The sequence below is a fragment of the Pongo pygmaeus genome, chromosome 9 (assembly GCF_028885625.2).
Source record: "Pongo pygmaeus isolate AG05252 chromosome 9, NHGRI_mPonPyg2-v2.0_pri, whole genome shotgun sequence".
Taxonomy (NCBI): domain Eukaryota; kingdom Metazoa; phylum Chordata; class Mammalia; order Primates; family Hominidae; genus Pongo; species Pongo pygmaeus.
The window spans coordinates 18,916,927-18,932,590 of NC_072382.2; the positions used below are offsets into that span (position 1 = coordinate 18,916,927).

At 42.2% G+C, this 15,664-nt stretch overlaps 1 protein-coding gene across 1 annotated transcript; it reads right to left on the reverse strand.

Annotated features, from left to right (window-relative positions):
- Positions 1-653: 653 nt before the first annotated feature.
- Positions 654-1,571, reverse strand: LOC129007453 (olfactory receptor 4X1). The gene is given in 1 exon segment (XM_054438366.1): positions 654-1,571. A coding segment is annotated over 1 exon segment (918 nt).
- Between the last annotated feature and the right edge of the window lie 14,093 nt (positions 1,572-15,664).

The window sequence follows — 15,664 nt, forward strand, 5'->3', positions numbered from 1 at the left end:
CACATTCTTATACTCTGGTGGCTACTGGAATAAGACTCAAAAGAAGAAGGTTAAAATATGGGACAGCAATGCCTTCAATTTGCTTAAAATTTCCCTGTTGTTCTTTTGGATTCTTGAGAAACCTGAGTCTAATGCTAGCATGAGCTTATGTGAATCTCTTGACAAGAGTCAATGTCTTCCATTCTCAGGACTAACCCTTCTCAGTCAGCTTGCCTGCTTAAAACCCTCTCAGCAAAACCTCAGTATGTCAAGTCAAGAGACTTTCCAATCATGTGAATGTTCAAACTGATAGGACATAATGACCACTGCTCCCTGAAACAGTCATTCTCAATCCCCACCTCCCTCTTCACCATTCCCAGACTGACCCGGTTTTCTGGAAGAGTTTATTCTCTCTAGACCAACCAATATGTCTCAAAGCCACTGTCAGATTTGGAAGCACAGCACTAGAAGACCCCTCTTACTCCCTCCCAGGGATCCCTTTAATCTTGTCCAATCCCATAAGATGAGGAAACTGAAACTTCAAAAAAGAAGGTGACTGGCCCAAGGCCACTCACTCCATTGGGCAAGGTAGATGTAGAGTGAGATCTTACATGCCCTAATTTCCCATCCCTTACTCCTCCTATTTTCCCTAACTAAATCACCTACTTCTCTTCTCAAATTACTTTTCTCCCCATGAATCTCCTCATGGCGTTTCTCACTTCAGCATTCCTGAAGGAGTAAATCACAGGGTTTAAGAGAGGTGTGACCACTGTATAAAATACAGCAACTATCTTGTCTGCAGGGAGGGTGACACAGGGCCTAATATAGACCAAGGAGCAAGGTATGAAGAACAGGTCGACAACTGTGACATGAGAGGAACAGGTGGAGAGGGCCTTTCACCGCCCCTCCGATTTGTGGCTTCTCAGAGAGTGCAGGACGATCAGGTAGGAAGCTATCAGCACCAGGAAACTGACTACAGAGATGGAGCAGCCATTGGTGATGATCAGCAGGCTAATGAGGAAGGTGTCTGCGCAGGCCAGCTCCAGCACTGGGTGGACATCACAGAAGTAGTGGTCCATGATGTTAGGGCCACAGAAAGGGAGCTGGAAAATGAGGAAGGTTTGCCCAACAGAATGCAGCAGGCCCCTGCCCCATGCTAACCCCACCAGGAGACCACACATTCACTGGTTCATAATGGCCACGTAGTGCAAGGGCTTGCAGATGGCCACATAGCGGTCATAGGCCATCACCATCAGGAGAAAGATCTCAGTGCCACCAAAGAAATGGAGGAAAAATATCTGTGTGAGGCAGCCCTTGAGAGAAATGACTTTCCTCTTGATAAAAGAGTCAAAGATAAGCTTGGGGGCCATGACAGAACAGTAGCAGATCTCCACAAAGGATAAGTAGCTGAGAAAGAAATACATGGGGGAGGTGAGCCCTTTGCTGGTCAAGATGGTCGCCACAGTGAGTCCATTGCCCAGCACAACAGCTGTGTACATGAGGAGAAACATCACAAAAATGACCCTCTGCCCATTCCAATTCTGGGAAAATCCCAGGAAAATTATTTTAGTCACATTGTTTGTAGCAGCCATATTTTAAAGCACAGGAGCTGACAGCCTGGAATCACAGAAATCAAAGAACTCTCCTCAATCATTAGAAACATCTTTCCCAGGCCAGAGGACTATCATCATTCTGCTCCCTCTTGAGTTTGTTCTCTCCCTTGGTTTTCCCCAAAACATGTTCTGAGACAAGTGAACAAAACAGCAAATAACAGCTGCTTGATGTTATTCCCAACATAGGCCTCGATTTTGTAGTGTTGCTGCCTTGAAGTGTTTTTGCTGATCTAGCACATGCTGATTAAATGCTCACAAGAAAAATCAGAGGACATTTTATAGATAAGAAAGACACATGCACATGTATGTTTATTGCGGCACTTTTCATGATAGCAAAGACTTGGAACCAACCCAAATGTCCAACATGATAGACTGGATTAAGAAAATGTGGCACATATACACCATGGAATACTATGCAGCCATAAAAAATGATGAGTTCATGTCCTTCGTAGGGACATGGATGAAATTGGAAATCATCATTCTCAGTAAACTATCGCAAGGACAAAAAACCAAACACCGCATGTTCTCACTCATAGGAATTGAACAATAAGAACACATGGACACAGGAAGGGGAACATCACACTCTGGGGACTGTTGTGGGGTGGGGGGAGGGGGGAGGGATAGCATTCGGAGATATACCTAATGCTAAATGATGAGTTAATGGGTGCAGCACACCAGCATGGCATATGTATACGTATGTAACTAACCTGCGCATTGTGCACGTGTACCCTAAAACTTAAAGTATAATAAATAAATACATACATACAGACATACATACATACATACATACATACATACATAAAGAAAAAAACTGAGACTCAGAGAGGTCCAGCCACTTGCCTAAAGCCACACAGCTTATTTGAGCCCAGATCTGTGTTTCTCAAAATGTACATGTTTCCACCACATCTCCTATGCCTAAAGAGTGCCTGACATCTACCTCTGCTTGTGCAGACTTGTCATGTCCCAGGGTTCTGATTAAAGGGTCCCAGGGTTAAGAAACAAGCCCTTAGAACAGTCAGCTACATAATAAAATGGGACTGAATATGCTAAGTGACATGCTAAGTCACAGAAATAAAAATACTGTATAAGTGCACTTATACAGCACCTAGAGTACCTAGAGTAGTCAAATTCATAGAGGCAGAAAGTAGAATGGTGGCTGCCAGGGACTGCAGGGGGAGGAAGAATATGGAGTTAGTGTTTCACGGTAGTTTCAGTTTGGGGCAATGAAAGGTGTTCTAGAGATGAAAGGTGGTGATGGCTGCACAATTATGTGAATGTATTTTAATGTTACTAAGTAACAACAGGATGGTAAATCCTGTTGTGTATTTTACCCCAATTTAACTAACTAATTATTGAAATGCCTTCTGACTTGTTACCACCTCATAAATTTCCCCTTCTCCATAACTTCCTCCAAGGACAGTGGTTGAGGCTTTGTGATTTTCCTTTCCTCTTCTCAGTTTCTTTCTTATGCCTATTAGGGAACCTGGTTAGCTTCACAGATTTGAGGTTGGGGTTGAGAAATGTTAGCACTCAGTGTAGAAAACTCATTCCATGTGATAGTATAAGGCAAGATTGATATGATGAACCACTATAAGGTACTCTGCAGAAGTCAGTGATGTGGTAGAAGCACTTACATCTCAAAAATACAGACCTTGGTCCAAAGAAGAGTTGTGTGGCCTGGGACAAGTGATGAAATCTCTCCGAGCCTCAGTTTCCTGATCTATAAAACATCCATAATGCCATCCCCTCATTGTTGTGCCCTCCCTTTAGCTCCCCACCATGCTCCTCTGTGTACCCAGCTGATCCTTCTGCCATATACCAATCTTTCATACACAGGATGTTTATGCAGAAGGCAGGAATCTTACATGGGGAGGTTTCATCCTCACAGGAACAATGACTCTATCACTAGGTGCATATTTTCTGTGAAATTTAGCTTGAAAGCAAATGTTCTATAATTACTTCTGGTTTGGAGTGTCAATGAGAGGTCCCCTCAAAGGATTTGTAAGGACCACTTTAGTCTTCTGATTTTAAAAGATTCATTGTTGTATTTTTAGTCCAAGGCTATTGAAGGTTAACAGAACAAGGTGTATATACAATATAATCATCAAATTGTCTTTAAAAGCTAAAAATTGAATGGATTTAGAGTAGAATTTTTAAAAGGAAATTAACATGTATTAAACCTCTGCATGGAAAAGAAATACCTTTGAGAGATAATTTCATAAACAGGTCAATAGATGTGTAAACCACTGACAGTGGTAGAGACATTTTGCCTGCGATGTCTCAAATACTTTAATTCTGACTTTTTAATTGGCAGGGCCAAAGGAAGAGATCCTGAAACATAAGTCTGTGTCCTAATCAGACAGCACATTAAATGGACATTTCTGGGGTTCACAGTTAAGGAAACCTAAAATGGGGATGCACACAGAATCTTAAGGAGGGCCTGACCTCAGTAAATAACTTCTGTGAAAATGTCTAAATATTTAAAATGAAACCAGTCCCTACTTTGTGGTTTCTTATTTCACTTTTCCTGTCATAGAACCTCACGTACTATGAAGTTTTGAAAAATAAGATTGGTTTGACTGGTCTTTTCCAACATTCTTCTCTCCAAAGATATCCTATCACAGAGAAGTCAGATGCAGAGACCTCTCTCCTTCCTAGTTTCCTATAAAGAGTAATCATAAGCTATCAAATTTAGAAGGGGGCTCATGGATTCTTCATGTCACAGAAGAGGAATCTGGGGTCCAGAGTCACAGAGCTGGTTGGTGCAGAGCCTGAACTAGAACTAGGTGTTTCAGCTTCCCATTCAATTCTTGCTTTAAAGATCATCAAATCCATTGAGTCTTCCACCTGGTGCTCACCCAAATCCAGCTTCAAGAATGGAGCAATAACAGGGACAGGGAAGAGAATCGTGTTTACAACAAAGGCAAAGCCAAGTGGAACAGTAAAATCTTTTGTTGTATTATTATACCTTAAGTTTTAGGGTACATATGCACAATGTGCAGTTTTGTTATATATGTATATATGTGCCATGTTGCTGTGCTGCACCCATTAACGCATCATTTAACATGAGGTATATCTCCAATGCTGTCCCTCCCCCCTCCTCCCACCCCACAACAGGTCCCAGTGTGTGATGTTCCCCTTCCTGTGTCTATGTGTTCTCATTGCTCAATTCCCACCTATGAGTGAGAACATACTGTGTTCGGTTTTTTGTCCTTGTGATAGTTTGCTGAGAATGATGGTTTCCAGCTTCATCCATGTACCTACAAAGGACATGAACTCATCATTTTTTATGGCTGCATAGTATTCCATGGTGTATATGGGCCACATTTTCTTAATCCAGTCTATCATTGTTGAACATTTAGGATAGTTCTAAGTCTTTGCTACTGTGAATAGTGCCACAGTAAACATACTTGTGCATGTGTCTTTATAGCACCATGACTTATAATCCTTTGGGTATATACCCAGTAATGGGATGGCTGGGTCAAATGGTATTTCTAGTTCTAGATCCCTGAGGAATTGCCACACTGAATTCCACAAGGGTTGAACTAGTTTACAGTCCCACCAACAGGGTAAAAGTGTTCCTATTTCTTCACATCCTCTCCAGCACCTGTTGTTTCCTGACTTTTTAATGATCGCCATTCTAACTGGTGTGAGATGGTATTTCATTGTGGTTTTGATTTGAATTTCTCTGATGGCCAGTGATGATGAGCATTTTTCATGTGTCTTTTGGCTGCATAAATGTCTTCTTTTGAGAAGTGTCTGTTCATATCCTTCACCCATTTTTGGTGGGGTTATTTGATTTTTTCTTGTAAATTTGTTTGAGTTCATTGTAGATTCTGGATATTAGCCCTTTGTCAGATGAGTAGGTTGTGAAAATTTTCTCCCATTCTGTAGGTTGCCTGTTCACTCTGATGATAGTTTCTTTTGCTGTGCAGAAGCTCTTTAGTTTAATTAGATCCCATTTGTCAATTTTAGCTTTTATTGCCATTGCTTTTGGTGTTTTAGACATGAGGTCCTTGCCCATGCCTATGTCCTGAATGCTATTGCCTAGGCCTTCTTCTAGGGTTTTTATGGTTTTACATCTAACATGTAAGTCTTTAATCCATCTTGAATTAATTTTTGTATAAGGTGGAAGGAAGGGATCCAGTTTCAGCTTTCTATTTATTGCTAGCCAGTTTTTGCAGCACCATTTATTAAATAGGGAATCCTTTCCCCATTGCTTGCTTTGTCAGGTTTGTCAAAGATCAGATAGTTGTAGATAAGCAGCATTATTTCTGAGGGCTCTGTTCTGTTCCATTGGTCTATATCTCTGTTTTGGTACCAGTACCATGCTGTTTTGGTTACTGTAGCCTCATAGTATAGTTTGAAGTCAGGTAGTGTGATGCCTCCAGCTTTGTTCTTTTGGCTTAGGATTGACTTGTCAATGCAGGCTCTTTTTTGGTTCCATATGAACTTTAAAGTATTTTTTTCCAATTCTGTGAAGAAAGTCATTGGTAGCTTGATGGGGATGACATTGAATCTATAAATCACTTTGGGCAGTATGGCCATTTTCACGATATTGATTCTTCCTACCCATGAGCATGGAATGTTCTTCCATTTGTTTGTATCCTCTTTTATTTCCTTGAGCAGTGGTTTGTAGTTCTCCTTGAAGAGGTCCTTCACATCCCTTGTAAGTTGGATTCCTAGGTATTTTATTCTCTTTGAAGCAATTGTGAATGGGAGTTCACTCATGATTTGGGTCTCTGTTTGTCTCTTATTGGTGTATAAGAATGCTTGTGATTTTTACACATTGATTTTGTATCCTGAGACTTTGCTGAAGTTGCTTATCAGCTTAAGGAGATTTGGGGCTGAGACGATGGGGTTTTCTAGATATACAATCATGTCATCTGCAAACAGGGACAATTTGACTTCCTCTTTTCCTAATTGAATACCCTTTATTTCCTTCTCCTGCCTGATTGCGCTGGCCAGAACTTCCAACACTCTGTTGAATAGGAGTGGTGAGAGAGGGCATCCCTGTCTTGTGCCAGTTTTCAAAGGGAATGCTTCCAGTTTTTGCTCATTCAGTATGACATTGGCTGTGGTTTTGTCATAGAAATATCCTATTATTTTGAGATATGTTCCATCAATACCTAATTTATGAGTAAAATCTTTTAAAAAACAGAAGGCAGGAAGAAAGTAAATTTACAAAAATGTGATCCTCATTGTTCAGCTTCTGCTTATAAGTGAGAACAGGTAGTGTTTGCTTTTCTGTTCCTGTGTTAGTTTGCTGAGGATAATGGCTTCCAACTCCATCCACATCCCTGCAAAGAACATGATCTCATTCCTTTTTATGGCTGCATAGTATTCCATGGTGTGTATGTACCACATTTTCTTTATCCAGTCTATTATTGATGGACATTGGACATTTGGGTTGATTCCCTGTCTTTGCTACTGTGAATAGTGCTGCAATTAACATATGTGTGCATGTATCTTTATAATAGAATGATTTCTATTCATTTGGGTATATACCCAGTAATGTGATTGCTGGGTCAAATGGTATTTCTGGTTCTAGGTCTTTGATGTGTTCATAGATGCAGCAAACCACAATGGTACATAATTACCTTTGTAACAAACCTGCACATCCTGTACATGTATCCCAAAACTTAAATTAAATTAAATTTTTAAAAATAAAAATAAAACTTTTAGGAAAAACAAAAAATATTATGTGACTTCAGTCATCTACTTGCCCAAGGTGTAATTTCTTCCCAGGCAGCCTGTGCAGAGCTTAAAGGCCCTGGAGAGGAGACAATGTTTTGGGAGCCAGCCAAACTGGGCTGCCAGGGAAAGAAGTCTTTGCAAGTTTTGCCTTTGGGACTTGAGATCTAAGCTCTAAGACTTTGTCCCCAATTATTCTCTATCTAGTTCATGTACATCTGTCAGATCTCTCGGTGAAGATGTAAGTTTTGAAGGCTGGTTAAGTGTCTGTTACATCCTCTATAGCATGTTGCCCACAGCTGAGAGCATGGTAGATGTTAAGAAGTGGTTTTGGAGTGATCCCTGAATCCTCCATCTACTATTACATCTATTTTTAAGACACTGGAGGTGTCCTATAAACAGCACAGAGATTAAAGTACATGCAGGGAGGGTATCTAATCTAAAAAAATTAGCTCCTCTTTTTGAAACTAATTCCAAGCAAGCTCCACTAAAGATTAGGTGAATGAACTTACCTCGAACATTGTTTGTTGTCTTGATTCTTAATTTATCTTCTAGATGTTCTTTTTTGCAGTCAGAACACTAATTCACTTGTACTACATCATCCCAAGAAAGTTTTATTTCACTAACAAAGTCTAAAGACAAAGAGATCAAAGAAATCTAAATAGTGTGTTAGTGTTCACTAGTATAAAACTTGGAGATCTTGGTTCAAGATTGCTTCCCAGCAAATTTTAGATTTCTATGTAGGCTAATCTCCATTCAGGCTCAGATAGGCTAATACTTTTTTTTCTCCCATAGGAGGCCAGATGTGAGAACATCTTAGCCAGGTCCTTCAAATTTATCAAAAGAATATTGCTGAAAAATACATTATTCAGCTGTTGATTCAGAAAACTAGTTTTGCAAACTATTCCATCTTGGCCATGTTACCAGTGGCTCTGGTGAGAATGACTGTAACATCTGCTCTAAGCTAATCTATAAAGTAACTTTGCCACCCTGTCCTTTAACTAGACAGCTGAGGCTTTAAGGGGTGATGTCTAAGGTCTGCCCCATCAGCTGAAAGAGTGAGCAAATCTAAGAAGGCTCACCATGTGTGAAAACATGTGGAAGCAGGAGGAACAACAGAAGGTGCCAATGTGTCTGAAAGACACCACCTGAAAGTCTACCCATGCATGGTAAGGGCTCAATAAATGTAACTGACCTGGAATCGTTGCACCCCCAAAAGGCATTGCTAAATGCTGATCCTCCCCCTAAGGATTCACCACGTGCCATTAATGCCACCCCTCCATGTGCCAAGTCCAGCCCTTAATGACTTTCTTGCTAAGAAAATTGCAAGGTAATAGAACAAGGTCAGTCTGCCCTAAAACTCACTAAAAGGAGAGTTGAGGAAAATGTTTGCTGGACTGAGAGGCCCAAAGCATTTAAGATGTATGAAATGGAAAGTTGAGGTCAGAGAATTGAATTCTCTGAACTTTTCTAGCACCCTCTCTCTGGGGAGTTTCTGAGAAAAGCAAAAGTCAATTTCCCAACTGCTTCATTCAGAGGTTAGGGAACATATCTCTCATTAATCCAATTATAAAACAGGGACTTCTACTTCCTCCCTCATGATTAACCCCCTCACATTCTGGCCTCCGTGGGTTTCCCTCTCCATTCTTAAGTAAGCAACAGAGGAGAATCTAACATCCCATCACCCCCTGTCCCCACCACAGACATACTCAAGGGGCCCTTGGTGACTTCTTCTGCCCTCATGCCTCATTGGACAAATGATGTTGGTGAATTCCAGGAAGACTCTAACTAAGTGGACCTGGACAACTTCACAGATGAACTTTGGACATGTCACCTGAATCACAGCATACTAGACATGTAATTTAGCCCAGTATTAGTGAATATTGCAGATGTTCATTTTATTCATATCTCCTTGTTTTAGAATGTCACAGCCTGCAGAATAATAATTTTTTTGTCCTTACTGAAAATGAAATATTGTATGTGTCTATAAAACCTAGTGAATTATCATGCACAAATAGCTTTAAAAGCATGTATTCATTCTCTCTCTCACACACACACACACACGCACACACACATGAACTTCTACTTCCTCCCTCATGATTAGCCCCTTCAAATTCATCCTGTCCATTTCATTCAGTTTAAAGATGTGAAAACACACAAAGACAAAAAATTACTTGTGCTTGTATCTTGGCTAAACCAACTCTCTCAACACCTACTGTAAGAGCCATCGAACTGCTTGTTCTTAAATTTCTAAGCATTTAACCACAAATTCTTAACATATGGTTTTCACATGTAGGGGCTTCAGAAAGGCTCAAGTTGACTATGTCAACTGCTAGACATAGTTTCCTAAGCAATAGCACATTACATTTGTGTTGGGCATTATCATACCCTTCGACTTTTCCAATATCTCACATACAGTCAAATTAACACTCTATTAGAGTAACTAGTATTCCTATTTGACAGATTAGGTAACTGAGGCTCAGAAGAATTAAGAGAATGGTTCAAATCTATGAAACTAATAAGTTGCCCAGTCAGGTCGAATGATGAGGTGTTCCAGTACCTCCCCACTCAGAATCTGTGACCGGCAGCTGATGTCTTTTTAGGAAGCAAACAAGCCAGTGGAAAGTTGAATGAAATTTCCCCACTCCCACCTGCTTCTGTTCTGTGCAGCCATGCTACTTCTTCAAAGTTCTGTATCCTTGGCTATATAAATCATAAAACAAGGGTATAAGTGTGGCCTACTTCTTTTCTCCATGTCCCTCCTGAAACACTATAAAAACTCAAGCTCCTTTTTCCCCCATTTTTCTCATCTTTTTTTTATTATTACACTTTAAGTTCTGGGATACAGATGCAGAATGTGTAGGTTTGTTACATAGATATACACATGCCATGGTGGTTTGCTGCACCCATCAACCCATCATCTACATTAGGTATTTCTCCTAATGCTATTCCTCCCCTAGCCACCCACCCACCTCAAGCTTTATTTTTAAATCCCAAGGTATTCTCCTATTTAAAGAAATCTATGTTAAGTATTTCTATATATTACATTAATAACTCCCTAAGTTATCAGTTTCAAATGAAATAGCATTGGCTGCTGTCATAGCCACAGCCTTTCTCATCTTCCTACTAAAATACTCTGCTAAACATTTTAGGTGAAATTTTTTGTAATTATTGAACAACACTATGAAACGAGTACTTACATTATCCCATTATGTAGACAAGAAAACTGAGGCACAAATTAGTAAGAAACTGTCTGATTATCACACTTGCCAAGTGACAGAGTTATAATTTAAAAGTAAACAGTCTGACTCCAGAGACTGTGCTGTAAACCTCAAACAATAGATAATCAGTCTATACTGATTTTTAAACAGCCAACATTTTACCAGCCCCTACCAGCTATCAGCACCTTTCTCTCTACATCTATTTGGAAGATTATTCAAAATCTAGAAAATAACTTGGATGAAAATAGGAGATGATCGAGAGTGCTCCGGGAGATTCGTGGCAGCACATTATCCCTGGTAGGAATAGTGCCACAAGTAAATCTCTTTAGGCAGGAACAAATGTTGGAAATAAATGTAATTTACTCCAGTATCAGCGAATATTGTAGAAGTTCATTTTATTCATATCTCTTTGTTTTAGAATGTCACAGCCTGCAGTATAAGAATTTTTTTGTCCTTACCAAAAATGAAATATTCTATGTGTCTATAAATCCTTGTGAATTATTATGCACAAATAGCTTTAAATGCAGGTATTTATTCTCTCTCTCTCTCTTTCCCTCTTTCTCTTTCTCTCTCTCTCTCTCTCTCTCTCACACACACACACACACACACACACACGAACATGCTATCCAAAGTTATCAGCTCCCTGGTATATTTTCATTATTTTCATTTAAGGATATATCTTGGTGATCTTCCAAAGCAACATGTATGAATTTGCCTAATAGTTTTTTAGTTATGTGTGGTATTCCAGATCGATGCATCTAAACTTATTTATTTAACAGCTCTTAAATATATAGACATTTAGGGTGTTTCTAGGTATTTACTATTATAAGAATTACTACATTGAAAACCCTTACTCACAAGTACAAATAGATTTCTAGGATATATTTTCACAAGTGGGATGCTAGTTCAAAGGATGTAAACATTTTTCATTTAGATAATGTCAAGTAGCTTTCAACAAGCTTTTTATCAAATTATACTCCCAAAATCAATTTGAGAAACAACCACATAATATCCTATACCATATTCAAATTGTATATTTTCAGTCTTGTTTTATTTTCTAGAATATGTTTTTAATCAAGAATGATCTCAGTAGAATACAGAAAGAAGGAAATCAGATTAACTTACTTTGGCTTTACATATGAAAAATTTCATTGAGCATGAGATTCTTGAATAAAAGCAAAAGAATACCACTCAGACAAGAGTTCAGAAAATATACTTACTTTTTAAATTTTATTTTATTTTATTATTATTATACTTTAGGTTTTATGGTACATGTGCGCAGTGTCATGGTTAGTTACATATGTATACATGTGCCATGCTAGTGCACTGCACCCACTAACTCGTCATCTAGCATTAGGTATATCTCTCAATGCTATCCCTCCCCCCTCCCCCCATCCCACGACAGTCCCCAGAGTGTGATGTTCCCCTTCCTGTGTCCATGTGTTCTCATTGTTCAGTTCCCATCTACGAGTGAGAACATGCGGTGTTTGGTTTTTTGTCCTTGCGATAGTTTACTGAGAATGATGATTTCCAATTTCATCCATGTCCCTACAAGGGACATGGACTCATCATTTTTTATGGCTGCATAGTATTCCATGGTGTATATGTGCCACATTTTCTTAATCCAGTCTATCATTGTTGGACATTTGGGTTGGTACCAAATCTTTGCTATTGTGAATAATGCTGCAATAAACATACGTGTGCATGTGTCTTTATAGCAGCATGATTTATAGTCCTTTGGGTATATACCCAGTAATGGGATGGCTGGGTCAAATGGAATTTCTAGTTCTAGATCCCTGAGAAATGGCCACACTGACTTCCACAAGGGTTGAACTAGTTTACAGTCCCACCAACAGGGTAAAAGTGTTCCTATTTCTCCACATCCTCTCCAGCACCTGTTGTTTCCTGACTTTTTAATGATTGCCATTCTAACTGGTGTGAGATGGTATCTCATTGTGGTTTTGATTTGCATTTCTCTGATGGCCAGTGATGGTGAGCATTTTTTCATGTGTTTTTTGGCTGCATAAACGTCGTCTTTTGAGAAGTGTCTGTTCATGTCCTTTGCCCACTTTTTGATGGGGTTGTTTGTTTTTTTCTTGTAAATTTGTTGGAGTTCATTGTAGATTCTGGATATCAGCCCTTTGTCAGATGAGTAGGTTGCAAAAATTTTCTCCCATTTTGTAGGTTGCCTGTTCACTCTGATGGTAGTTTCCTCTGCCGTGCAGAAGCTCTTTAGTTTAATTAGATCCCATTTGTCAATTTTGGCTTTTGTTGCCATTGCTTTTGGTGTTTTAGACATGAAGTCCTTGCCCATGCCTACATCCTGAATGGTAATGCCTAGGTTTTCTTCTAGGGTTTTTATGGTTTTAGGTCTAATGTTTAAGTCTTTAATCCATCTTGAATTGATTTTTGTATAAAGTGTAAGGAAGGGATCCAGTTTCAGCTTTCTCCATATGGCTAGCCAGTTTTCCCAGCACCATTTATTAAATATACTTACTTTCTGGAAAAAAATACTTAAATGATAAGTTTGAAAATTTCAAGACAGAACTGAAAGCTGTATAAGAGGACTAAATATAAATTCCAGAAATGAAAGATATAATATTTAAAATTGAGATCTCAGTGAATGGTTTTAATGGCACATTAGACACAACTAAAGAGAATTAGTGGCTCTCCCTCTCCCTCTCCTTCTCCCCCTCCCTCTCCCTCTCCCTCCTCTCCCTCTCCCTCTCCCTCCTCTCCCTCTCCCTCTCCCTCTCCCTCCTCTCCCTCTCCCTCTCCCTCCTCTCCCTCTCCCTCCTCTCCCTCTCCCTCCTCTCCCTCTCCCTCCTCTCCCTCTCCCTCCTCTCCCTCTCCCTCCTCTCCATCTCCCTCTCCCTCTCCTTCCTCTCCCTCTCCCTCTCCCTCCTCTCCCTCTCCTTCTCACTCCTCTCCCTCTCACTCCTCTCCCTCTCCCTCTCCCTCTCCCTCCTCTCCCTCTCCCTCCTCTCCCTCTGCCTCCTCTCCCTCTCCCTCTCCCTCCTCTCCCTCTCCCTCTTCCTCTCCCTTCTTTGGTCTCCCTCTCCTTCTTTTTTCAGTCTCCCTCTGTTGCCAAAGCTGGACTGTACTGCGGTGATCTTGGCTCACTGCAACCTCCCTGCCTCAGGCTTCTGTGATTCTCCTGCCTCTGCCTGCCGAGTGCCTGAGATTGCTGGTGCGTGCCACCACGTCTGACTGGTTTTTGGGTTTTTGGTGGAGATGGGGTTTCACCCTGTTGACCAGGCTGGTCTCCAGCTCCTGGCCTCGAGTGATCTGCCCACCTCGGCCTCCCAAGGTGCTGGGATTGCAGATGGAGTCTCGCTCACTCAGTGCTCAATGTTACTCAGGCTGGAGTGCAGTGGCATGATCTCAGCTCGCTACAACCTCCATCTCCCAACCGCCTGCCTTGGCCTCCTAAAGTGCTAACATTACAGCACCTGCCCCACCGCCACCCTGTCTAGGAAGTGAGGAGCATCTCTGCCTGGCCACCCATCATCTGGGATGTGAGGAGCCCCTCTGCCCGGCCTCCCCATGTGGGAAGTGAGGAGCACCTCTGCCCGGCTGCCATCCTGTATAGGAAGTGAGGAGTGTCTCTGCCCAGCTGCCCATTATCTGGGATGTGAGGAGCACCTCTGCCTGGCTGCCCCATCTGGGAAGTGAGGAGCGCCTCTGCCCAGTCGCTCCATCTGGGAGGTGAGGAGCACCTCTGCCCGGCCGCCCCCTCTGGGAGGTGAGGAGTGCCTCTGCCCAGCCGCCCCATCTGGGAGGTGAGGAGTGCATCTGCCTGGACACCACCCCGTCTGGGAAGTGAGGAGTGCCTCTGCCTGACTGCCACCCCGTCTGGGAGGAAGTGAGGAGCACCTCTGCCCGGCCACCCCGTCTGGGAGGTGAGGAGTGCCTCTACCCAGCTGCCCCATCTGGGAAGTGAGGAGCGCCTCTGCCCGGCTGCCCCCTCTGGGAAGTGAGGAGCACCTCTGCCTGGCTGCCCCATCTGGGAAGTGAGGAGCACCTCTGCCTGGCCATCCCGTATGGGAAGTGAGGAGTGCCTCTGCCCGGCCACCCCATCTGGGAAGTGAGGAGTGCCTCTGCCCGGCCACCCTGGCTGGGAGGTGAGGAGCACCTCTGCCTGGCTGCCACCTCATCTGGGAGGAAGTGAGGAGTGCCTCTGCCTGGCTGCCCCATCTGGGAGGTGAGGAGACTCTCTGCCCGGCCACCCCATCTGGGAAGTGAGGAACACCTCTGCCCGGCTGCCCCGTCTGGGAAGTGAGGAGCACCTCTGCCTGGCTGCCCCATCTGGGAGGTGAGGAGCACCTCTACCTGGCCACCCATCATCTGGGATGCGAGGAGCGCCTCTGCCTGGATGCCCCATCTGTGAAGTGAGGAATGCCTCTGCCTGGCCGCCCTGTCTGGGAGGTGAGGAGCACCTCTGCCCGGCCGCCCTGTCTGGGAGGTGTACCCAACAGCTCCGAAGAGACAGTGACCATCGGGAGTGGGCCATGAGGACAATGGCCATTTTGTTGAAAAGAAGTGGGGGAAGTGTGGGAAAAAGAAAGGAGAGATCAGATTGTTGCTGTGTCTGTGTAGAAAGAGTGGGCATAGGAGACTCCATTTTGTTCTGACTAGGAAAAATTCTTCTGCCTTGGGATGCTGTTGATCTATGGCCTTTCCCCCAGCCCCGTGCTCTCTGAAACATGTGCTGTGTCAACTCAGGGTTAAATGGATTAAGGGCGGTGCAAGATGTGCTTTGTTAAACAGATGCTTGAAGGCAGCATGCTCTTTAAGAGTCATCACCACTCCCTAATCTCAAGTACCCAGGGGCACAAACACTGCGGAAGGCCGCAGGGACCTCTGCCTAGGGAAACCAGAGACGTTTGTTCATGTGTTTATCTCCTGACCTTCTCTCTACTATCATCCTATGACCCTGCCATATCCCCCTCTCCGAGAAACACCCAAGAACGATCAATAAATACTTAGTAAAAAAAAAAAGAAAACTAAAAAAAAAAAAGAGAGAATTAGTGAACCATAAGATAAGATAATCACAGAGGATTAGATAATCCTCTAGATTATCTAGAGAATAACATAATCACAGAGGAACTAAAGTACTAATCAACCCTTAACTTCTACAAGTTGAGGATAAATTTT